The sequence below is a fragment of the Sus scrofa genome, chromosome 14, assembly GCF_000003025.6.
Source record: "Sus scrofa isolate TJ Tabasco breed Duroc chromosome 14, Sscrofa11.1, whole genome shotgun sequence".
NCBI lineage: Eukaryota > Metazoa > Chordata > Mammalia > Artiodactyla > Suidae > Sus > Sus scrofa.
In genome coordinates, this window is record NC_010456.5 from 104,508,231 (window position 1) to 104,535,008 (window position 26,778).

The 26,778-nt window shown below is 37.3% G+C and overlaps 1 protein-coding gene across 4 annotated transcripts in view; it reads left to right on the top strand.

Annotated features, from left to right (window-relative positions):
- EXOC6 (exocyst complex component 6) overlaps window positions 1-26,778 on the top strand; it is a 222,696-nt gene that overhangs the window by 181,288 nt on the left and 14,630 nt on the right. For all 4 annotated transcript variants that reach the window (XM_021073792.1, XM_021073794.1, XM_021073795.1 and 1 more), the window contains one exon: window positions 4,478-4,551. In XM_021073792.1, coding sequence (XP_020929451.1) covers window positions 4,478-4,551 — 74 coding nt within the window. The remainder of the gene's footprint in view (window positions 1-4,477; window positions 4,552-26,778) is intronic.

Below are 26,778 nucleotides of genomic sequence, written 5' to 3' on the forward strand. Positions count from 1 at the left end.
CTACCCCTACAAAACATTTGAGAAAAAGATGAAAGCAATAAGCCAGTGACTCTCACTTTCATACTGGTTAGGTTTTTAGGAGAGGTGGAATGAAAGATGAGAGGCTGAATGCTTAATTAGATTCTGGATTAAGTCTGAATGTCAGGAAATCTGAATTAGCTATATGATGCTGGGCAAATCACTTTACTTTTATTTATTTATTTTGTACTATAAAATGAAGAACTTGATGACTTTTAAACTGAGCCTTCTGGGGACAGTTGGAGATATTTCAAAGGGGATATCTCTTTTTTTTTTTTTTTTTTTTCTTGTCTTTTTGCCTTTTTTCTAGGGCCGCTCCTTCAGCATATGGAGGTTCCCAGGCTAGGGGTCTAATCGGAGCTGCAGCCCCCAGCCTATGCCAGAGCCACAGCAACACGGGATCTGAGCGCGTCTGCGACCTACACCACAGGTCATGGCAACGCCGGATCCTTAACCCACTGAGTAAGGCCAGGGATCAAACCTGCAACTTCGTGGTTCCTAGTCAGATTCGTTAACCACTGTGCCACGACAGGAACTCCTCAAAGGGGGTATCTCTTTTAGCTACAAGAGCTGATGATCCATCATCTGCATGCTCTGTTTACTAAAATAAGTTATTGTGATGATCAAAGAAGATGGTATGTGAGATAGTGCTTTGTAGACTCTAAAAAGCTACATAAATTTGTGGTACTATTATAATTTTGACACTAAGCTGTTTGGTTTAATCCCAAGTGGTGGGACTCATTAAACCACAAATCTTAAAACAGAAACTGGAATTCCCGTTGTGGCGCAGTGGGGAGTTCCCGTTGTGGCGCAGTGGTTAACGAATCCGACTAGGAACCATGAGGTTGCGGGTTTGGTCCCTGCCCTTGCTCAGTGGGTTAAGGATCCGGCGTTGCCGTGAGCTGTGGTGTAGGTTGCAGACGCGGCTCGGATCCCGCATTGCTGTGGCTGTGGCGTAGGCCGGTGTCTACAGCTCTGATTCGACCCCTAGCCTGGGAACCTCCATATGCCTCGGGAGCGGCCCAAGAAATAGCAAAAAGACCAAAAAAAAAAAAAGAACTAAAAAAACGAATTAAAAAAAAAACAAACAAACTGAGGGAGAAGAAAAATGACAGATTATTTTCAGTGTAGAAAAAATCTGGGAGATTAAATAGTCAAAGTAGTTAAAATATAATTGAAATTGAGCTGATTTTTATGTCTGATATATAAAGTCTCTCTGTGTTACAGGAAGTCTTTATTTATGTGCATATGTATACGTGGTGATGGTAGATGCTGAGCTAACATTTATAGTCTTGGTTGGAGACCACTAGAGATTTGTAGTTCAATGTCACTTGGAAACAGCAGCCTGAACTGGCCAAAAAAGCCAACAATATGCTGGATGAGCTTAAGAAAAGTATTTTTTAGATTAAAAAAATTTTTACTTCTGAAGAGCTGATAGAATTTTGCTTGTTGCTTTTCAGTTAAGATCTGATGTTACTAGAGAGGCAGCTCAATTATCTGGGCAATGAATGGTAGGGGATGATGGAGTTGTCACAGTATGAATATATGGTTAGATTTGCTGAGTGAATCTTAGTTTTCTGGAAAGAGGGGTTCTGGGAAAGGCAAATGTAATTATCTAATGGCCGTGACTTCATGGTACCTTACAGAGAACCAAGAGATAATGAGGAAAATAGTGTACCTCTGAGTAGCTAAAAGGTACATATACTCAAAGGCATATGTATATACTCACTCGCCTTACTTGTGGAGAGGCCCTTGCTCAGGCTGTATTTGCTCTTACTTTGACACAATTCTAGTATTTGATTAGCTGACTTAACTGCTCAAGAAGACTAAAGATAACATAAGAGATGAGTAAGAGAGCAGGGAGTAAGAACTTATGTTAAAATTGCAAGAGGAGTTCCCATTGTGGCTCAGTGCCTTACAAACCCAACTAATGCAGATTAGTTGAGAATGCAGATTCAATCCCTGGCCTCACTCAATGGGTTAACAAACTGGCACTGCCATGAGCTGTGGTATGGGTTGCTGATGTGGCTCAGATCCCATGTTACTGTGGCTGTGGCGTTGGCTGTCAGCTGCAGCTCTGATTTGACCCCTAGCCTGGGAACTTCTATATGCTATGGGTATGGTCCTAAAAAGAAAAAAAAAAAAAAAAAAAAAAAAAAAAAAAAAAAAAAAGGACTGCAAAAGAGAGGGCAGAAAAATTATAAAAGCTGGACACCAGAACTCAAACAATGCAGCATATTGAGCTATTTAATATAATAGAAAACAGCTGTTAATACCATAACAGCCCTGGGAATTTATTTTATTGTATAGAATAAAAAGTGTTCTTAATGGTGATCAACAGCAAGAATTAAGTTTCTATATTATTTGGTATTCTTTTTTTAAAAGTATTATGCAGTTTAAAATTTTATCAAAAAAATGTTTACAATGAAAAAAGTTTTAATGCTTACAGCAGAAATTATCATTATCTTAAACACAACAACAACAACAAAAACTAATTTGAATTCTTCATTCTCCAAAAATGCCAAGGCTTTTTGTGCTAGGCTTTTATTTATTTTTGTTTTTTGTTTTTTCTTTTTCTGCTGCCCCCATAGCATATGGATGTTCCCATATAAATTCACAAATGGAAAAATCTATAATATTCCCTAAGAAAACTGAGATAGGAGGAGAGAGAGCGGTGGCAGGCATCTTATTCTTATCAGAGAAGCTTGTGTGTAAAATGATAAGGTCTTTTTTATGGGCCACAAGGCTTTTGTTTTCAAAATAACTAATATTGAGATTGTCTTCAACTTAACTTCAACTAAAGAAAGCATTACTAATATTAAATTTTTATTTTTATTATTTTTTTTTGTCTTTTGTTTTTTGAGGACCGCACCCTCAGCATATGGAGGTTCCCAGGCTGGGGTCTAATCGGAGCTGTAGCTGCTGGCCTATGCCAGAGACACAGCAATGCCAGTTCCAAGCCATATCCTCAACCTACACCACAGCTTACGGCAACGCCGGATCCTTAACCCACTGAGCAAGGCCAGGGATGGAACCCGCAACCTCATGATTCCTAGTCGGATTTGTTAACCATTGAGCCATGACGGGGAACTCCGAAAGTGTTGTTATATTTAGTCTATAGAATGAAACAAAAAACAATCCTGAATTGTATAATATGTACATTTACATACATTTGTAAAATAACCCAATGCTTGAGAAAAAATAAAAAGAATATCCATTAAAAAATTTTTTTAAGTACAAAATGTTGAAAAAATCCTTTGAAATATTTTTAAGGTATTAAGAAATCTATCTTAAGAAATCTTAAATATATTTTGTCTTATAATATTTTTTAGTTTTTAAAGAGGTGGGATTTCTTTATTAAAATTATTAAAAGAAATGAACAGACATTCCTTTATCATCCTCCTTTTGCTACTTTGAACATTTTACCTGTTGTCTTCATCTAAAGCTAACTTTTTTTTTTTGGGGGGGGGGTCTTTTTGCTATTTCTTGGGCTGCTCCCGCGGCATATGGAGGTTCCCAGGCTAGGGGTCTAATCGGAGCTGTAGCTGCCAGCCTACACCAGAGCCACAGCAACGCGGGATCCAAGCCGCGTCTGCGACCTACACCACAGCTCACGGCAACACCGGATCCTTAACCCACTGAGCAAGGGCAGGGACCGAACCCGCAACCTCATGGTTCCTAGTCGGATTCGTTAACCACTGCGCCACGACAGGAACTCCCTAAAGCTAACTTTTTACAGGGCTGACTGTTATTGCTGTTAGCTAGAAGTATGATTTTTATAGAGCATATTCTGTAACAAAGCAGATGTTTTGAAATATGTTGACAGCCTTATAATTGGTATAGTTTCAAAATATTCTATAGGAGTTCCCGTCGTGGCGCAGTGGTTAACGAATCCAACTAGGAACCATGAGGTTGCGGGTTCGGTCCCTGCCCTTGCTCAGTGGGTTAACGATCCGGCGTTGCCGTGAGCTGTGGTGTAGGTTGCAGACACGGCTCGGATCCTGCGTTGCTGTGGCTCTGGTGTAGGCCAGTGGCTACAGCTCCGATTAGACCCCTACCCTGGGAACCTCCATATGCCGCGGGAGCGGCCCAAAGAAATAGCAAAAAGACAAAAAAAAAAATATTCTATAATCATTCACCTAAGGCTAAAAAGAGTCAGAAAACTTTTCTTGATTGAAGTATATTACTATTCTTGAACTTTTGTAGGGTAACCATTTAAAATGTATTGTAATTAAGGATTATAGTAATCAAACAGCAGATTAGAAGTTTAAAATTATGAAAATATTTGTGGTAATGGGTGTGGAGAACATTCTCAGTTGTGAAAATTGAAGGTTATAGTCTTTATTTGAAATGATTACTATAAATATTATAATACCTTTGTGATGAGTAGAAATTAATTTAGTGGTTAGGCCCTTGTATATTTTGTAATCTTGTTTTTATTTATTTCTTTTTTTAATAGTGTTTGCCAGCTCTGAGCCTGTACCAGGATTCCAGGGGGATACCCTGCAGCTAGCATTCATTGACCTCAGACAAGTAAGATGTATTAATATACTTCTCATTTATTACCTTCTCCCACTCGCCTGTTTCTTTTAATGCTACAGGAATGCTTGTTTGCCTTGAGACAGCTTTTCTTTTAAAAAGTACTTCTTTGATAACTATGTATTTGGTTCTTCTCTTTGAATCTGTATCCATTCAGGGATACTCAACTTAATAGGACATTCTCATACTTAACTTAGTGATCACTTGCCAAGCAGATGACTAAATGAAAACCTTATATTTTTGTTTAGTGGCACTTGAAGTTTAAGTTATTTCTTAATGATTTCATGGTCATTTATGAAAATTGGTGGCATACCATTAGGGTTAGGACTCGAGTTAAATGTAAATTATTACAGCCTAGAAAGGAGCCCCTTAAAATATTAACGTTGTAAAGAATATTTTTATAATTTTTCTGTATGCCTCTAGAAAAAAGGATAAAACTATTTTTAAAAGGTAATTATACATTTTACACAATTATTTTCTGGTCACTTAACTCTCAACAAATGCGATAATTTTTAAATCTTGTCCACTCATTTTACTACTCTTTAACTTCTCTATTGTCATTTTCTTTACATTTTCTTCCTATTACTCTTTTCCATCCTCCTCATAATTTTTCTTCTTATTCCTTTTTTCCTCTTCCCCCTCCTCCTTTTTCTTTTTCTTTCTTAATCCTAGGATTAGGGAGCTTAATAAAGCTGAGAGGCACAAGAGTGCGGAGGAGGGGTAGATGCAAGTTAGAGGGCTCAGGAGTTCTAGGATTGACAACAGGAATGATTGCTGCCAGTGGCAAGAAGAACCAAACGGAGGCGGAATTAAATGAAAGCCAGTCTCTTAATGGTCCCGTACTGTTTGGGGACTGGAGGTAACTGGAGATGGGGCTGCACCGTTGTTATGAGTAGTCTCTTCCACAGTGATGTTTGAAAAAGGACTAATTTGAGCAGTTAAGGAACTCTGATTTCAGTAAATGTTTGAGCTTTTGCTAAATCCAAGCCAATGTTCAGTAAGTATATACCAGCTACTAGGTACTGATTATTTGGAGTGGGGAGATGTGGTTGAAATAGAACCATGGAGTTCCCATTGTGGCTCAGTGGAAACGAATTTGACTAGGAACCATGAGGTTGCAGGTTCGATCCCTGTCCTTGCTCAGTGGGTTAAGGATCTGGCATTGCCAAGAGCTGTGGTGTAGGTTGCAGACACAGTGTAGGCCAGTAGCTGTAGCTCTGATTCGATCCCTAGCCTGAGAAACTTCACATGCTGCGGGTACAGCCTAAAAGGAAAAAAAAAAAAAATAGACACAGAGGTAACATAATAGACAGTTTCATCCCTATGAAGCTTAACAATCCCTTAGAGAAGCAAAATAGCCACAACTGGCTAGGACTACTTATAAGACAAGGGAGGCTTGTGGAAATTAACGACATTTCAAATCAAGTTTAGGAGGAAATTGAAAAAGCCATTCCTGTCTCCCAATTATATCTATAAAGCACTGAACACATAAATATATTCATATTTATTTCTGTTTACAATCAGTGCTCATGTATTTTGCCAGATAAGGAACACTTTTACAGATGATCAGATCTATAGATTGGTTAGCTTTACTAAGTTGGGAAAGATAATAGAAAATGAAGAAAGTGGATTCTGAACTTACATTTCAGTTTATCAAAAGATATTCTGGAGTTCCCATCATGGCTCAATGGTTAACAAATCTCACTAGGAACCATGAGATTGTGGGTTCAATCCTTGGCCTCGTTCAGTGGGCTAGGGATCCAGCGTTGCTGTGAGCTGTGGTGTAGGTTGCAGACGTGGCTGGGATCCTGAGTTGCTGTGGCTCTGGCATAGGCCTGTGGCTACAGCTCAGATTAGACTCCTAGTCTGGGAACCTCCATATGCTGTGGGTGTGGCCCTAGAAAAAGACCAAAAAAAAAAAAAAAAAAAAAACCACGACATTGCAAATCAACTATTCAACTATGATTCAATTAGAAAAGAAAAAACAAAACAAAAAAAGATATTCTTACTCTTGGAGCTCCCGTTGTGGCTCAGCATGTTACGAATCCAACTAGTATCCATGAGGATATGGGTTCGATCCTTGGCCTCGCTCAGTGGAATTAAGGACTGGTGTTGCCCTGAGCTGTGGTGTAGGTTGCAGATGCAGCTTGGATCCTGCCGTTGCTGTGGTTGTGGTGTAGGCCAGCAGCTGCAGCTGTGATTCAACACCTAGCCTCAGAACTTCCTTATGCCACAAGTGCGGCCCTAAATAGACCAAAAAAAAAAAAAAAAAGATATTCTTACTCTTGAATGTAGACTCATTTTCTTTAGGAGTTATATCTATTGCTCTCCTACTGTCCAGGGAGTAAGATGATCTGATATAAAAACTGAGTCCTTTAGCAAGTTGGAAATAGATTTGATTGTGTAATCATTTCCAGAATAGGTTATGCCCACTTACATGAATATGTTCTCCAATCGAAAGAGTGTGATTTGAGGATGGCTACCATTGTATATGAATTAATCTGTTAACAGAAAATTTGAAATTTATTGTTTGCTATTTTCACAGTTTTATAGGAATTTTTATGCTATTAACTAGTTTGTAATTTCATTATAAGATTGTGGATAGAATCACATTATTTATAAAGCAGTTGGTAAAGATTCTGTTCCTTGATTTGTCCAATAGGTGATAAGTTCAAAGCAGATTAAAACTCTGATGCCAGGTACTTTTTTACTTCAAAGACAGTCATCATTTGACAGCAAAAAAAAAGTCCTCTTTACAAGCATATAGCTCACTAGGGAATTGTTATGAAGGTATACTTATAAATATTAATGAGCATCTGAAGTATTTTTGGTTGTATTTACTTATCAGGGATGTGCACTTGGAGGCATTAAGTCCTGATTGACATTTCCTCATCAAGGTAATTTCTTGAAGAGATTTTTAAGTAAATAAAAAAGTCTATTATGAAACATTTAGAATTCTGAAATCTATTATGACAAGTATATAGGACTGTTAAAAGATTTACATAGAAATAACTAGTTAATATAAAATACATTGTTAAAGCATGGTTATTAGGAGTTCCCTGGTGGCTCAGTGGGTTAAGGATTTGATGTTGTTTCTTCTGTGGCTCAGGTTGCTGCTGTGGCACAGGTTTGATCCCTAGCCCTGGAACTTCCACATGGGTGTGGCCAAAAAAATTAAAAAATAAAGTATGTTCGTTAGTATGCTGTTGGGAGTGAGTAGTGGATAGAACATTTTGATGAGCTTTTTATATATGTAATTTTTCTAGTCTTAAAAGAGGCTTAAAGTTATTTTCCCTGATTATTAATGTTAAAATTTCATTGTGCTCTCTCTTTGGTACTCTAAAACAAGAAGATGGAACTAATTCTTGTCTTTAGCTACTGGATCACTGTAACACAACTTGAATTTTATTATTTCCGTGGCCTGGATTTAGTAACTTGATAATGATAGTTATTTTTCACCTATATTTGTTTTTAAAAAATAACTTACAGTTTAGTGGTGAAATGTCAGGTATGGGAATTTGCCAAGAATAAAATTAGTTTTGAAAACTTTAAGTCTCACATGAGGTGATACAACTTTTTTGGTATCAGTTATCAGTGATTCTTAAAATAAGAATGACTTAAAGTTTCAGTAGTGTTATGTTCTTGACTTCATAAAGATGTTTCATAACATATTATTTTAACACTTTTATATGCAGTAGTGTATCACCAAGCATAAAGAGGGTGCTATCATTTTTATTTACATTTCAGTTGGATTTCTGCACTTTTCCTTCTTTTTTTTCTGGTCTGTGATCCATTTCTGTCTTAATAGAGTGGCTGACAGTTCTTTTCAAGTATACTTAGAAAGGCAAAAGAGCCCTTTTCATAGTACTTATAAGGGGTCATGCTTCTGTTTTTTAGTTTGAATTTGATACTGCTTCATGAATTGCTGGGTATGAAAGATTAGGAAGTAGGTCCAGTGGCCAAATTTTACCTGCCCACCCGGACTTTGCCCTGAGGTCAAACTCCTGATATTTGCTGTTCTGAATAGAGAACTTGATGACAAGTATGAGCTGATACAAGAGGAAAGTTAGAGCCATATCAAAGCTGAAGGCAAGAGAATTGGGACTCAATGAGAGACTGTAGCTAAGAGATGGATCATCAGAATTGCCCTCTTCTAAAGAAAAGGAAATAGTTGACCTGTGAGTGAAAAGACTTTATCATCCTGCCAATCACATGCTTGCTAATGGAAGCCAGTTATCTCAACAACATTTGAAGTCCTTCTGCACCAATAGTGTGGAGGATTAGCAGTACTGGTACTGCATTATATAAATATACTGCCTTATTCAGTTTTAAAAGTGCTATTTGAACATGATTTGTCTGTGTAGACTTTTTTTTTTTAATAAATGAATTCTGTCATCTTCCTGCTCCAGTTCTGAAAGTCACTAAATGACGAAGGACTTCAATATAATTGTGCTTATGAGTTTTCTTTACAAAGACCATCTCTTTTGTCAAATATAATCTTTCAAATAGATCTCAATATATATATATAATTCTTTTGAGAATGTATGAAAGCTTTACAAATTTTAAACTTTTTATTATAAGATTCTTTAATATACAATATTCAGTGATACTTTTTATAACTCATTCTTAATACATGGCAAAATTTCACTAAATATCACTGGAAAATGAGGTATCCCATATAACTGAATTTTCTGGGAAACTAAAGATTAGTTTTTAATGACCAAAACTTAAAAGGTAGCCAATTTAGTGGGAAACCATAAAAATATATCTCTCACCTCATAGCTTCTTATTGAGCAAAATTCTCACAATAGACTGAGAATCCATGGCTCCCTAATAATCCTAATACTAAATCCTCTTTACCTGGTCCTGTTTCACTCTGTGATAAGTTAGACTGGCAAGAATTATTGCTGCATTTGACAATATCTTGGTAATCCTTTAGACAATATGGAGAGGTTGAGGTAAGTTGGATGCTGATAATGCATTTAGGTAGGTTAGAAACTTATAAAATAATCTCTTGCCCAAAGAATGTTGGCTAATGTATCATTATTACCCTAGAGTAGTATTTCTCAAAGTGTCTTTCTTAGGAACACTAATTTCTTAAGATGAGAAAAGATTTCTTTAAAAAATTTTCCAAGTCAGCTATGTTTGGGAAACACTTTATGCTCTAATCGCCTCTTAGAGACTTACCGTGTGCATTAGAATTGTAAGGACTGAGGAATGGTGCGCAAACTCAGCATTACCTAAACTCATCACAGAACCCATCCCGTACTAATTTGTGGTTGTATTACATGAAACATACTTTGGGAAATGCTGCTTTAAGTCAGGATTCTGGCAATACCCTCTAGATGTTTGACAGCTTGGAATCAACATTATTTTTAAAATGGTGACTTGGATAAATACATAGACTAAATATGAATTATATATATATAGATTACACAAAGCTAGGAGAGTTACCTAAGATGATATAAGACAGAATCAAAGTGCTCTCCTTAGATTTGAGTGATATGTCAAAGCCAACAAAGATAAATTAAGCAAGGAAAATATTAAATGCTGTATTTAACTTTTTTAAAAAATAAAGACATTTTTAAAAATATAAGAAATCTGATGTATGAAAAATATCTGGTCATTTTAGTTAATCTCCAAATGAACCAGCAGTGTGCTGGTAATCCTTAGACTGCATTGATGAAAGTATAGTATTAAGGTTAGACCACTGTGCTTTGGGGCCGTTAATGCTGTGCCTTGAGTATTGCATGATGGTATGGACACTCACAAATTGGAGGGCATATAAGAGAGATTACAAGTGTACTGAGGGATCAGATATCTTGTCATATGAAGAGGCTTTTAAGAATCTGGGAGTATTTTGTGCAAAGCCTTAGAGAGCTGTACCTTCATGGAATAAGTCAAATATGTGGTTCTTATTGGCCTATATATGAGTCATTTTCTTCTTCCATACCAGTTTATTCTGCCTGTTATAATTCTGTGCCATAAAAATTATAAATTGTATTTCCCTATCTAGGATTAGAGCCTCTTTTCAAGTATTTTATTTTGGACAAACTAGGGAAAAGAGGAGTGATTGTTTCTCTGGACTATGGAGAATTTGAGAAAGAATTTGAGGTGTGCAAAATATATTTGGATCTCAAAGCACTTTTCAGATAAATATTTTATTGAAGTATAACATCCATCAGGCAAATCCTAAGTATACTATTGCTGATTTTTGACAAAGTGAATACTCTCTGTAACACCCAGATAAAGAAAAAAAACTTGACCAGTAAGTACCTCAAAAGAGACTTCCACCCCTCACTGAACTTCCCCTTCTCAAAGGGTAACAATTATTATGATTTCAAGTACCAAAGATAAATTTTGTCTGATTTTGAACTTTGAATATATGGAATCATGCATTATTAACTTTTTAGTTCTGCCTTCTTTTGCTAAATATTGTATTTGTGAAATTTATTCATGTTGTTACATGTAGCTATGGTTTATCCATTCCATTTGCTGTGTCATGTACCATTATATAAATATACCATAATTTGTACATTCTACTATTGATGGACATATGAATGGATTTGTATTGTTCTAACATGACATTCTTTTGCATGTCTTTTGGTGAAGATACATGCACACATTTTTGTTAAGGTACTTACCTAGGAATGGAATTGCTGAGTGAGGGTGTTGGTATATGATGTTTTAATAGATACTGTGAACCAGTTTTCCAAAGTGAGAGTACCCATTCAGGAGTTCCTGTCGTGGCTCAAGGGAAACAAATCTAACTAGTAACCATGAGGAGAGAGATTTGATCCCTGGCCTTGCTCAGTGGGTTAAAGACCTGGCATTGCTGTGAGCTGTGGTGTAGGTTGCAGACGCAGCTCTGATCTGGTGTTGATGTGGCTGTGGCGTAGGAAATCGGCTACAGTTCCAGTTCGACCCCAAGTTCGACCCTTAGCCTGGGAATCTTTATATGCTGCAGATGCGGCCCTAAAAAGACAAAAAAGAAAAGAGTACTCATTCATACTTTAGCCAGAAATGTAGAAGAATTCTTGATCACTTGATATTAGTCATTTCTTCCTTTTCAGTCATTCCAGTGGGTATAACAGTAGTTTCACATTACGGTTTTAATCTGTATTTCCTTGATGACTTATAAAATTAAACTCCTTTTTGTTTATCATTTATCTGTTTGGATATCCTCTTTTGCAAATAACATTTTCAGGTTTTTTGCAATTTTTTTTTCTGTTGGATTGTCTCCTCCTTACTGATTTTTAGAAGTTCTTTGTATATTCTGAATATGAGTCCTTTGTCAAATGTATGTATTGCAAATATCTTCCCCCTCTGTGGCTTGTCTGTTCACTCTTAGAAGTGGCTTTTAATAAATAGAAGTTTGTGGTATTAGTGAAATCCTATTTATTATGTTTTCCCTTCATAGTTATTTCTTTTTAATGTCCTGTTTAAGTCTTTGCCTATTCCTGAAATTATAAATGTCTAAAAGTTTTATTGTTTTACCATTCACGTTTAGGTTTATAGTCCATCTGGAACTGATTTTGGGGCATGGTATGGAGTGTAAGGTTCAAGATTCATTTTGTTCTTTATGGTTATCCAGTTGAATAAGCATTATTTATGGAAAGAATTGGATCTCATAGCATTTTAATGTTAAATAATTGTAAAACACAGGGCTTTGAGATAAAAATGATATGTGCTTCTAATGTACAAGTAAAATGATTTCTCTTATCCCTCAGTTAATTGTATGCATGTTTCATGGTTCATGCCATTCCTCATTAGCAAATTAGTTGTGGGGTTAAGGTTTTAAAATACCAGACTAACTATGCCCTCACCACATCAGAGGTATTTTAAAAAATAAAGCAATTCTAGAGCAAATATTCATAACAGTACAGGCAACGTAATAGAAAAAAGCTAAGCTACAGGCCTATGAAGATAAGGATCATGTCCTTTTTTGTTCACTGCTGTACATCTACTGCTTAACACTGTTCCTAGCACATAGTAAACAATCAGTAAATGTTAAATAAGTGAATTCAAATTGTTAAGCTATATTCAAAAATATTTTCTGGTGTGCAGAAACACCTTATTAGGATTTGTGATATTTCACACACGTTAATGTTCCATATAAACAAACATTCTTTAATTTTTAATTTTTAATTAATTATTTATTTATTTATTTATTTGTCTTTTTGCCTTTTCTAGGGCAGCTCCCTCGGCATGTGGAGGTTCCCAGGCTAGGGGTCTAATCAGAGCCGTAGCCACCGGCCTACACCAGAGCCACAGCAACGCGGGATCCAAGCCGTGTCTGCAATCTACACCACAGCTCACGGCAACGCTGGGTCCTTAACCCAGTGAGCGAGGCCAGGGATTGAACCCGCAACCTCTCGGTTCCTAATCGGATTCGTTAACCATTGAGCCACGACAGGAACTCCATATAAACAAACATTCTTTAAAAACAGTAAAAAAATTTCCATTTCAATAATTTTGTGTGTGTGTCTATGTTTGTGTGTGTGTCTTTTTTTAGGGCCTCACCTGCGGCATATGGAGGTTCCCAGGCTAGGGGTTGAATCAAAGCTATATACAGCCACTGACCTACACCACAGCCACAGCAATATAGGATCTGAGCCATATCTGCAACATACACCACAGCCCAGGGCAACACCAGATCCTTAGCCCACCGAGTGAGACCAGGGGTCAAACCTGCGTCCTCATGGTACTAGTCAGATTCATTTCCACTGAGCCACGATGGGAACTCCTATTTCAATTATTTTTGATGAGAGTATTTCTAAAAACACATGATAGATTTCTCTGCCTTCTCAAGTAAAAGTGTTAACCATTACAAACATTTCTTGATTTATCTTGGTCATCATTCAGGATACTAAAATAATAAGTAATTTCTAAGAAATGTTGTCATTGTTCCAAAACCAATTACTTTTTCTTTATGGATAAAGACATATTTTGGACAGAGGTATTAAAGGAGTTTGGGCAAAGACAATCTGCACCTTAATTGAGTGATCAGAAATGACCAAGTATAAAGCTGAACTTAAAGCAGCGTTTCCTAAACTACTGTTGTTTGGAAGAGTGAGTCATGAAGAAAGTAAAGTGTGGTCAAGTAATTTTAGGAAATCCTGCTTTTTTTTTTTTGTCCTTCTCTTGTAAATTCACACTTTTGTTAACACATTAAAGGCTTTGAGAAGTCCTAGTAAAGGTGTATCTCTTTTTTGCCCCCAAACCTGTTTGAGTACTGAATACTTTTCACAAATGAAAATCTCTTACTGGAGTCCCCTCATGGCTCAGTGGAAACAAATCTGACTAATATCCATGAGGGTGCAGCAGGTTCAATCCCTGGCCTCTCTCAGTGGGTTAAGGATCCGGAGTTGCCGTGAGGTTGGTATAGGTCACAGGCAGGGCTTGGATCTGGCTGTGGCTGGCAGCTACAGCTCTGATTCAACCCCTAGCTTGGGAACTTCAGTATGCTGCAGGTGTGGCCCTAAAAAACAAAAAGGAAGGAAGGAAGGAAGAAATTTCTTACTATCGTGCAAAGCAGGGTTCTTGACACACAGTTTGAAAACACCGAATTACCTGGACCACTGTTGCATTGCATTAATCTGTGGACTTCTAGAACTATGTTCTGGTTAAAACAGAGGCTGTGATAGCGAATAGATAAGCCTTTCAGTAGATAGATAAAATTTAAATATTAAAATACAAAGAGTACAAAAATGATGAAAAATAGTACAAAGTTTTCAGAAATAACTTGTTGAACTTAGTTTTTTAAAAAACATTGAGGTGATTTTTTTGAAGGCTAGTAATTACTAGAGGATTAATGCTTCTTAGATTCAGTGAACCAGTCAGTCAGTCATACAGAATAACTTGTTTTTAAGAAGCATGAAATGGTAACACAGGATTGCTTGTGAAGAATGAAGAGATTTAAGTGGGAAATTAAAATACCAGCTCATATGGAGTTTAGATCTTAACAGTTGTCAGATTCCTTAGTGAATCATCAAGGCTATTGTTATTGAGCCACAGTATGCATACTTGAGAGAAATAAAGAATGTATTCTCTACCTTTTCTCCCCTTACTAATACATTGTACGTGAGATGGAAAGTTTTTGAAGGAGAGGTATTTTGATAAAATGATCAAGGTAAGTTCTATATTTTGTTTGTTGTAAAGAATGTCTCCTAGTATTAAATACATTCAAAGTAATTTTTTTTGAAGATAATTGTACCTTTCCTTAAGACAGAAAATCTAATACTTTCCAATGTGAGAGCGTTAAAACAAAGCCAAAACTTCCGCAAAGAAAATAGTATTACTATTGGCAGTACTAAAAATATAGTGAAAAAACATCTAAGTCCTTTAGAACTTAACAGAAATGTTTTGCCCAGATGATTTACTTTCCAAGTTAACTGTAAGCACCTTCAGATAGAAAAAGGGAAGAGGTAGGGAAACAAAAGCTTCTTCGTTCAGTTGGTCTCTTTTACTAGTCACCAAGAATTCCCTAGCAGACAAAGGAGGAGTTGTAGACCTAAATAAACTCTTTTACCTTTCATCACTTCTTTGATCTGACGAAATTTTAAGAATATATTTTTTTAAAAGTCATTTTGTGGCCCTACACATGCATCTTTTTATTAATGGTACTCTAGAGGCCTCCAAAAGAATCCATGGACCCTTCTGAATTTTTTTTTTTTTTTTTTTTTTTAAGGGCCACACTCAAGTCATACGGAGGTTCCTGGGCTAGGAGTCAAACTGGAGCTGCAGCTGCCGACCTATGCCACAGCCACAGCAACAGCAGATCCAATCTGTGTCTGTGACCTACACCACAGCTCCTGGCAATGCCAGATCCTTGACCCACTGAGCAAGGCCCAGGATCAAAGCAGCGTCCTCATGGATACTAGTCAGGTTCATTGACCACTGAGCCACGACAAGAACTCCCCATTCTGAATATTAAAGCAGTTCTTTTTTTTTGTTTGTTTTTTGGTTTTTTTTGACTTTGTAAATTCCTGGAACTTGACTGTCCACATCCTGATCCATTTTATGATGTCATACAGTTGGAACAAGGGTATAGTATATTCCATTTTTTAAAGAGGCAACCTATAAAACTACTCCTACCTTCACAGATCTGTTTTCTTACTTATGTATATTTTCAATATACATGCCGTTTTCTTTCATGATAAATTCCAAATCTGGGCCTCTCAATGCAATATGCTACAATGAAGAGACTAAGCAGCCGTTAGCCATGACTGTTGCTCATATGACTACTCTTACATTCTACCACTTTGTAGAGAAATCTGTTAAGAATGATTTGCAGGTCTTTACTGATTTTTTTTTTTTTTTTCCACTGAATGTTCAACTCCAGGGCAGGAATTGATTACAACATAGATTGTATTACATAAAGGTCCTTCCATGCCTTTAGATCAGGGATTGTAACCTGGGGATCATGGGTTGATTTTAGGAGGCTTATACAAAATTTTGTCTGTATGTGCTTGTTTCTGAGAAGAGGGTCCAGTTCTTTCAACACCGGCATCATATACGAACTGACAAGTTATCTCACTATCACCACTCTAAGGAAACTGAAAGCTGTCCAGACTAAACCAAATTGCCACGAGCTGTCTCACTTCCTGATATGTCTTTATTTATTAAATATTTGAATACAACATTGTAAATCAACTGTATTTCAAGAATTAAAATTAAAAAAAAAAAATCTAGAGAGTTCCTGTCATGGCTCAGTAGTTAACAAACCCAACTAGTATCCATGAGGACTAAGGTTCCATCCCTGGCCTCATTCAGTGGGTTAAGGATCCGGCATTGCCGTGAGCTGAGGTGTAGATTGCAGACTTGGCTCCGATCCCACGTTGCTGTGGCTGTGGTGTAGGCTGGCAGCTATAGCTCCAGTTAGGCCCCTAGCCTGGGAACTTCCATATGCCGCAGGTGCAGCCCTAAAAAGACAAAAGACAAAAATAAAATAGAATTTAAATTAAATTAAATTAAAATATATATATGAGCACCTGCTCTGGGCACTGTTTTAAGTGCTGGGGATACAGTGGTAAGCAAGATAGGGTAGATCCCTGCTCTCATAGCTTGTTTTGTTGAAGGGAGATCCGCTACAAATAGTGATAATTTCAAATAGCTTTAGATAGGATTTCAAATATGTTTAGATCCTGTGAGAGACAAAAAAACAAGTTAACCTGAACAGTGACTGGGAATCAGGTGGACCACTTCAGATAGGGTTGTCAAGGTAAACGAATCTTTAAGGAGAGATATTGGAACGAAATTGGGAGATAAGGGGAAATAGTATTCCTGATAGAGGGAAGAGCAAATGCCGAGTCTTGTGCTGTCAAGGCAGAGAAAGTATGGCTTTCACATAGTCAGCAAGGAGAAGGGAGGTGCAAATGAAATTGGGAAGCTTATCAGAACCAAGTCAGGTAGGACCTTCAGGGCCTTGTTAAGGCATTTGAGATGTTAAGTATGATAGGACACCATTCAAGAGTTTTAGACAGGTTAGTATCATCCTCTGATTTGCATTTTTAAAAAAATACACTGGCTGTTCTAAGGAGAATAGATTAAAAGAGGCAAAAATTAGAGTCAGGGAGAATAGTTAGATGATTATTTTGGTAGGCTAGGTGTAGATGATTGATTGCTATTACTATATTCACTATATTTCACAGTGGCTTCTTCATGTGGACTCAGAAGTTTCTGTTTTTTATATTAGAAAGAGTTGAATTTATCCAGAACAGCTAGTTTGTTTTTATCTCAAGAATACTGTGAGTTATCTAACTATATTTTTTCTTCATTGTGGAGCTAGAATACTCTGGTATATAGGACAGTATCACATGCTATTTGTATACTAACCTTCCACCTTCACTTTCTCTTGGCCCTGATTTTCTCAGTTATTAAGTTGTATTTATCTTGCATGTATTTTTATAAGTTGCCTTAAAACCCCTTTGGATCAAGGCAGTACATGAATAAATTAAACATTTGTTAATGGAATCCTATAACTGTTTGTATTAAAAGGCATTATGTATGCAAGTTCCCTTTGCAGTGCAGCAGAAATGAATCTGATTAGTATCCCTGAGGATCCAAGTTCAATCCCTGGCCTCACTCAGTGGATTAAAGATCTGGCATTGCCGTGAGATGTGATGTAGATGCAGATGTGGCTCAGATCCTGCATTGCTGTGGCTGTGGTGTAGGCCAGCAGCTGTAGTTCTGATTTGACGCCTAGCCTGCGAACTTCCATGTGCTGTGAGGGTGGCCCTAAAAAAGCACATACCAAAAAAAAAAAAAAAAAAAAAGGCATTATTATGTTTGTTTGTTTGTTTGTTTTCTTTTCTTTTTTGGTTGCCCCATGGCATATGGAGTTCTTCAGCCAGGGATCAGAGGCGAACCACAGTTGTAGCCTATGCTGCAGCTGCGGCAGCGCTGGATCCTTAGCCAACTGTGCTGGGCTATGGATTGAACCTGCGTCCCTAGCACTTCAGAGACACTGCCCATCCTGTTGCACCAGAGCAGGAACTCCTGTATGGATTTTAATTTATTGCTTCATTTATCCAGCAAATGTTTATGAGTGCCTTCTGCAACCACCTACTGGGAAAACAAAATTGAACAGAAAACTAAAATGAGTTAGAAAACTTGGGAGATGTGTCAGTTAGTATCAAAGAAGATAAAGTTGAAGATAAAAACCATAGGTTCAAAAAAATATCTTGATTAAAAGATGGAAATTAAGGAGTGTAAAAAGAAAGCCATGGGAGTTCCCATTGTGGTTCAGCAGGTTAAGAACCCAACAACCCAACATAGTGTCCATGAGGATGTGTGTTCAATCTCTGGCCTTGCTCAGTGGGTTAAGGATCCAGTGTTGCCGTAAACTGTGGAGTAGGTGGCAGATTCAGCTCAGATGTGGTGTGGCTGTGCAATAGGCCTCAGCTGCAGCTCCGATTCAACCTCTACAGCTCAAGAACTTCCATATGCCTCAGGTGCGGCCATAAAAAAAAAAAAATGGTGTTTTGAGGAGGACGTTATTGTATAGGAAATCAGGAAATAGGGATGGATTCCTGCTTCTCTTAGTAACTACCATATGACATTGGGAAACTGTTTTCTGAACTATTTCAACTATATATTTTCATGATTTAATGAAATCTGTAGGGGAAAATGGTGTAGAGTTTATTTCTGGGAGAGATCTTTTTCATTGCGTTCTTAGTCTTTGTTGCTAAAATAGTGAATTGTGTGATGCTTGCATTGTAGGGATTGTTAGCTGATTGAGTCAGCAGTTACCATCTCTGGACATACTATACTTCATCAGGATGATGGCAGGGCTGGTGTGTCAGATCTATTTCATGGTGAAACTATGAGGAGCATAGTTTCTTCCAAAAACACTGCTTAATAAGAGAAATACCCAAGGAACCCATGTCCTTGTTTCTCATTATCCTCCTCACCTAATTTCTTCCACCCTTTTATTCATAATCTGACACTCTCTCTGTAACATGCCCCCCAAATGGTTATAAAATTTAGGAAAGAAGTTCAGGTGTATTTCACCGTAGAAAGATAGGAGGACGCTGATAAATATGAACTTCTGTTTGACTCAAACTGAACCATTTTGGATTTTACCTAAAGGGACATGAACAAGCCTTGGAAGTTTTGAACGAATTGTTAGACCATAATTCTTGCCTTGGAGACTGGGCGTCAGCCAAGACTTTACTTTGAAATTTCTGTCTTTTGTTACTAATCTTACGGCATCACAACATACAATTCTTTTGCCACTAGTCCAGTTTATTCTTTTATGAGGAAGAAGACACTTTTAAATAACAATTATTTCCACTATAATTAGACAAATCTCCTTTTGTTTGCGTTATATTTATTACTATATTGTATACACACTCTGCTTGCTTAAACTTGCCCCTGTGACTACTTCACAGGAACTTTCTTTAGAAGTTTTAAAGTCTTTGACTTCTTAAAGTATTAATGGGATTTGCCAAAGTTGTAGTATCCAAATGCTTGACTAGATATAGTAGCAGGACAACAAGCTTGTTCACACAGCTCCTCCAGCAAGTATTTTTCCCTTAGACAATCCTAAATTCATTAGAAGTGCCAAAGAATTAAAGGAAGACATTTTTCGGTTTATTCCTGAATATAACAAGATCAGACATCTCACAAAGTTTACTTTTAAGGTCCAGATATCAGAAAAGTATGCTGCCCTTTGGGAGAGCTTAGATTATGAAGGATTAGGCTGTACCTAAATGACTTTTGCCTTTTTGTCCTTTTGCATTCCAGTGTTATAATTCTGGTGCCTTACAGTTTATGTGCTTAACTAAGTATGTAATTTGCGCTCATACCTTTTTCAGTTATAGATATAAATTTTGAACTAATATATTTTTGTGATTATTTTAAGGGTAAAGATCAGAGCTGTTTTGTAGTGTGGAAAATTACCCTCTAAATTATTTTCTGAAAACCCAAAAAAATCAAACACCGTAATAATTACAAAAATAGTACCTGCTCACAGTTCTTTTCTTTTTTAAGTGATTACAGACTCACAGGAAGTTACAAATACAGTTGAGAGAGATCCTTTGTATACTTCACCCAGCTTTATTACCCAGTGGTATTTTTTTGTGTAGTTATATATAATTCTCAAAATTAGGAAATTAACCTCACATGTATGCTCCCAGTTTAAAACACAAAAAAATGAATATGTAGATGTGTATAAAAAGAAAGCTCTCATTTTTTTTCCTCCTCTTCAGTCACTTAGAATACTGGTATATTTCCCTGTAGACCTTTTAAAATGAACGTTTAAACAACACACATGCACCTACTTGTGTGCACATATGTGGAGTTCTTTGCTTTAGGAGGAAGTGAGCTACATGTGTTATAATTTATATTTATCATGCAGTACCACATGATTTCATATTGGTAAATATGGATTTGCTTAATGCTTTTTCATTTCTTCATAATGTTCTATAGTACGAATTTATTAAACAAGTCCTCTTTTCTTGGATTTATATTTCTACATATAAATAACCCTGCAGGAGTTCCCCTTGTGGTGCAGTGGAAACAAATCTGACTAGTATCTACGAGGATGCATATTTGATCCCTGGCCCTGTTCAGTGTGTTGGAGATCTGGCATTGCATGTGCTGTGGTGTAGGTCACAGCTACAGCTTGGATCAGCATTGCTGTGGCTGTAGAGTAGGCCAGCAGCTGCAGCTCCAATTTGACCCCAGCCTGGGAACTTCCATATGCCACAAGTGTGGCTCTAAAAAGCAAAAAAAAAAAAAAAAAAAAAATCCCTAGTCATATATATTGAGCAGCAGTCTAAGTATTTCTACAGCCCTTTAGAAGTGAAACCCCTGGGAAGTGTCCGTGTGGCGCAGTGGTTAACGAATCCAACTAGGAACCATGAAGTTGCGGGTTCAATCCCTGGCCTTGCTCAGTGGGTTAAGGATCCGGCGTTGCTGTGAGCTGCAGTGTAGGTTGCAGACACGGCTTGGATCCCGAGTTGCTGCGGCTGTGGTGTAGGCCGGTGGCTATCTCTCCGATGAGACCCCTAGTCTGGGAACTTCCATATGCCGCAGGAGTGGCCCTAGAAAAGGCAAAAAGACAAAAAAAAAAAAAAAAAAAGAAGAAGAATTAAGAAAAATGCTTAAGTTAGCAGTATAAAAATAAACAAAATTAACAGATTTATGGGAAAAAGTTATTTGTGTGTGTATTTTTGCAAATATGGCATATTCCTTATTTATAAGTAGTATTATACTGTGATTAATGTTAAGGCAGATCTTCAATGTGTTGCACAGGGAGGGAGTCTTTGTTTCCATAGACTGGGAATTATAAGCCAGTTCATAATGTAAAGAGAAGTAGTCCTAAACTAAAACGTTTTTAATCATTAATATTCTTGCTGTTTTTTTCACAGAAAGTGATAGGTTAAGATTTTTAGAATAGTCTGCCAGCAGTAAAGGATAGTAATATTCTTGCTTTTGATAAATATTATATATCCATTAAACTAATTTTTAGATGTAAACTCAGTATTTTGTACTTTCCAAAAGGGAACATTATCCTTCCTGTCAGAATTAATTCACATTTTTGCCAAAATTCCAAATATTCATTTATAAGAAATAATATTTTTCTCTAATAATTTTTCCTTTATTATAATTATAGATTTCTTTGAGTTGGGAGGATAATTTATGAGAAGTTTAAATATTTAAGTGCTTTGTCTGAAAAATAGCAATAACATACTGTTGTTTCCCATACTAATGAGAAACACCAGAAACACTGTATTCACTGTTAGATTCTTTTTGTTGTATAAGACCTTTTACCTAGATTGCCCATACTGCATTTGCAATATCCAGTGCAAATCTTATTACATCAGTGTTCTAAAAACCTCACCAGGAGTTCCCATCGTGGCGCAGTGGTTAATGAATCCGACTAGGAACCGAGGTTGCGGGTTCAGTCCCTGCCCTTGTTCAGTGGGTTAACGATCCAGTGTTGCCATGAGCTGTGGTGTAGGTTGCAGCCGCGGCTCGGATCCCACGTTGCTGTGGCTCTGGCGTAGGCCAGTGGCTACAGCTCCGATTCAACCCCTAGCCTGGGAACCTCCATATGCCGTGGGAGCGGCCCAAGAAATAGCAAAAAGACAAAAAAACAAAAAACGTACAAACAAACAAAAAAAAAAACGTCACCAAATGTTCTTTTTGAAAGCAGATAGGTTATTCATACAAATAAAAGTAAATCTTGTATAAATTAAGCCATCCTAAATTGTTTAAGCACTTAATTTATAAATTGAGGAAATTAGATTCTGATTTGGCTTTACAGATACATTTGACTAAGACACTTAATATCTCTGAAACTCAGTTTCTCCTTTTATAAAGTATAGAAGAGCCTCCATTCTACTAGAATAAGATGTTCAGGTAAAAAGTTATTTACAGATATGTTTAATGGTCTGAAATAAAGAAAAATTAACAGTTAGGTGATTAGTGAACTTTATGTAAATAAAGACTGTCACGATCCACTGTAGGTAATTTATGTGTGAACGAGTCCTAGAGTCTGGCTATTTTTGTGCAAAGCTTTTCTGTAGTTTAAATTACAAGCTTTTACTTGTGCATTCATCTCTGCTTTTTGTTTCTGGCTATATTTTGTCACAGAAGAGACACAGTCCTTAAACTTTTACTTCTCAAAATATTCTATGAAATATAATTTAGTTCAGTTCAACAAGCTTTTATTGAGTGCTCAAAGGGAGAAGTCAGAGATAGTACCCTGCCCTTGAAGGCTTCCCAATTTGTTTGGAAAGTGAGAACAAACATACCCCCAAAACTAGGCATATGTGTATATTCCAAACTTTAGCAAGTTCTCAGTCACCTTGTAGAGCCACCCATCCTCAAATCTAGATGGCTTGGGGATGTCTTTACTAATATGTATTGAAAGGATGAAATTGCTGAATGCATTATTTGATTTGAGAATCATTTATGGTATTTTTGCCTGAACTTCCTTCTTAGGTATACATTACAATGCTTAGGACTTAATGTTAAGTGACAGTTTAGTCCCTAGAGTGTTTTATGATTTATAGTTCCTTTTCTTTGCCTCTTCTGTGTTTTCTTAAATGTCAGATCATCTTCCAATTACCTTTAGTTTGTGATTCAATGATTTTCATAGTCATGAAATCCTAAGACTTGAGAATTAGAGGGGATTTCAGAAAAATCTAACCAAACCTCCTAGAAGCGTTCCCCTTAACCAGGGCCCTTGCTGCTTCTGGATGTCTTGAAAGAGCCCACAAACAAGCAGAGGCCTCTCTGCCCTTTTGAAAACTTCATGGCAGCCTTCACCATTTCTTTCTGAGTCTTGGTCAGGCATTGCCATTTTTGGCCCTTCCTCATCATGCATCCCTCCTTCTAGAAGACTGAATATTTGATTCCCCAATAAAGTTAAGTATTTCCTCCCTGCTCTCCACTTTTTTCTCCACTCCTTCTCACCTCCCAACCTTTCCCCAGTCTCTTTTCCGTCATTGTTTTTTTTATTCTGTACCTTCTCACTTCTTCTGCCCTCTTACACCTTCATTCCAGTATGATTGGCCCTACAGCTTTTACTGTGGAACAGAATGTTTTATTTGCCTCCTTGTCGAGTCATGGAGTTCTGAGGGTACTGCTAACTCTGTAGCCCTCCCTAGTGGTAGCCACACATTCATTCATAGGCTGCACAGTGTGAATGAGATTGTCCTTCTTCTAATTCCTCTTTTCTATATATAGACCATTGTTCTTCCACTCTCCAGCCCCTTTAAGCCTCCTTGGTGCCTGTCACATCAGTCTCTCACTGTTGCTTTTGCAATCAGTTTATCTATATTTACTCATCCTCACTTACCCTCCTTCAGTCTCAGATGATAGGTGCTGTTTTACCCAGGCTCTCTCATCTTCCTGTGCCCTTGATGCCAATCTTTTCTATGGGACTTTCTTTACTCATGTACCTTTCCTCTGCTTTATCCTTTTCCCAACTACCTAGCCTGAAAACATGTACAGATCTTTCTATCTGAGAGAAGGAAAGAGAATGAAAGTATCTTCTCTAGTCTCATTCTAGCGATTTCCAATCTCTTTTTTTTCCCTTTGCATCCAGATTCCTTTAACAAATGATTTAGAAGGGATTATATCCTTATTTCCTCATCTCTCATTCTGAATCCAACCTGGTTTGCTGTACTGCTAAAACAGTGCTCACTAGACTTCCTGTCATGCTCAGTGGAAACAAATCTGACCAGCATCCATGAGGATGCATGTTCAATCCCTGGCCTCAGTGGGTTAAGGATCTGGCGCTGCCATGAGTTGTGGTGTAGGTCACAGATATAGCTTGTATCTCACATTACTATGGCTGTGACCTAGGCCAGCAGCTATAGCTCCTGACTCAACCCCTAGCCTGGGAACCTCCAAATGAGGCCAGGGAAGGCAGTAGACATTTTCAGCCCTTATCTTAATAGGTCTTCTTACTGTGTTTGATAATGTTGATCACATCCTCTCTCAAATTCTCTTTGTTTTTCCAAAGACTGTACTCTCTTAATGTTCTTTTTTATGGTTTTCTTTTCCTACTCCTTAAATGTTAATGTCCTGAGGTTTCTGTTCTTAGGACACTGCTGTCTAGGCACTCTACCTGAGTGAACTTACCCATTCTTCTTGTATTTCAAAGTCATCACAACAGTATCCTAATAATTTTTCATACCTTTGGTTTTTTCTCTTCAAATACGTTCTTTTTTTTTTTTTTCCAGCCACCTCATGGTATATGGAATTCCCAGGCCAGGGAATCAGGTTTAGACCCGAGTCGTGACCTACTATGCCATGCTGCAGCAACACCAGATTCTTTAACCTACTGTGCCAGGCACCATGGCACTGCAGAGATGCCAACTGATCCCACTGAGCCACAGCGGGAACTCCCTCAAATCCATTCTTCACAGGGCTGCTGGAGTAACCTGTCTAATTGATGGAGCTATGTCAGGTCCTCTGTTTGAAGCCTTTCAATGGCTACCCAAAGTTCCTAAACAACACATACATGTCTTTTTATGACCTGGCTCCTATCCCCTTCTCTAGCCTATCTTGGACTACCTACTCCCTTATATTTCAGTTCATTAACACTAAAGTTTGCAACATACCCCATAGGCACAGCTGTTTCTTTGTACCTTTTCTCATGCTGTCCCATCTGTTTGAAAAACCATCATCTTTCCCTTGATTGACTCCTTTGTAAGACTCAGTTTGGGTGTGCCATCTAAGATACCTTCTTGGGTATCTTAGCTCCCCTAAGCAAGACTGAAGGTTCTAATAACAATAACCTATACATAGCTCTATCTGCATAATTAGCATGTTAGTTCATAGTTCTGTTTGTGTGGTTATTCCATTACACTTAACAAACTTCTTGAGTCCAAACACTGGGTTACCATTATCTTTTCAATGCTAGTGTCAAATGGAGAACTTGTCACATGCAAACACAGTTCTTCATTTTATAGAAGAGGAAATTGAGACCCAGAGTTCATAACTCCCTTAAATGATTAATTCAAAGTAAAAGCTTGACTTTTAAAACAAATGGAATTGGGAAGGAATTTAATAAGGTAATGACATAAATACTCTGTTGGTATCAAAAGAAATAGCATTTCTTATCCAAGTGAAATATAATCAGGTAAACAAATCACATCCATAGCATGTTGATTACGGTAGACATTAGAGGAGCTTGATTTTTCCCAACAAAATTTCTAACATTCTGACACGCTGTAAGCAAATGCCAGATATTTTTAAATTATTTTGGAAAAAATTGCTGACTCATTTTGACTTGGACTGTTTGTTGGGTATTTCTTTAAAATACTCGATTACTCTCTTAATCCAGATTCTTAAGAATTTGCTTTTTAAAAATATTAATTTACTTTCAACTCTTCTGTAACTACTTAAAGAATGCTTCCAACTTTCTTACCTTTTCCCCTTTTTTGTCTTCCTAATTATCATCTTTACCTCCTCAATGTGGAGGGCGCTGGGCCAGGCACCCGTTTAGGTTTATGTATTACAAAGAAGAGACGCTGTGGCTTGAATTTTTTCTGATGGCCTAGTAAGATGTTTGTTCAGAGTGTCAATGGAAACAATCATCTTAACAGAATGACACAGCCTATTTTGCTTAGAAATGTCCTAGCTTCCTGTTTAGGTTATCCAGAGGTCAGGTAGGGATTTCTTTTTGCACTCCCGTGGTGCAGAGTCACATCATGCAAGCATTGTAGGACTTAGATCGCAATCCATTTAATTCCACTGGCTGCATTTATCTTAGCAAGAAGATAAGTCCTTCCCCTGTTGTTTTGATTTAGTTTCTCATCTTGTATTTTACTCCTATAACCTGTAGTGAAGGTGTGATACCAGTACCTATTTATCAATACCTGCTTCTTAACAAAAATGCATCCTAAAGTTTATCTGTTGCCCATTTTGAAATTTACATCACAGTGCTGTTACTGTTACGCTGTTCCTGAGGTAACTGAGCACTCAGGCAAGCATCAGCCTCCAAAGTAAGACATGGTAACTTGCTATGTATGTACTACCTTCCTGAATCAGCTCTCCTGTGGTTTGATAATTTCCCACCCTTTTTCATATTTAATTATGCCCTGTGGCTATGGAAAAACCAAATTTATCTGTTGAAAAAGACTAAGCAGCTAATGTTCTGACATGTTTATTGAGCAAATTATACCTGACAAAAGGTAATTACATACAATTGGGTCTGGATAATTAGGGGTTAATAAATTATTTAACATAAGAGAA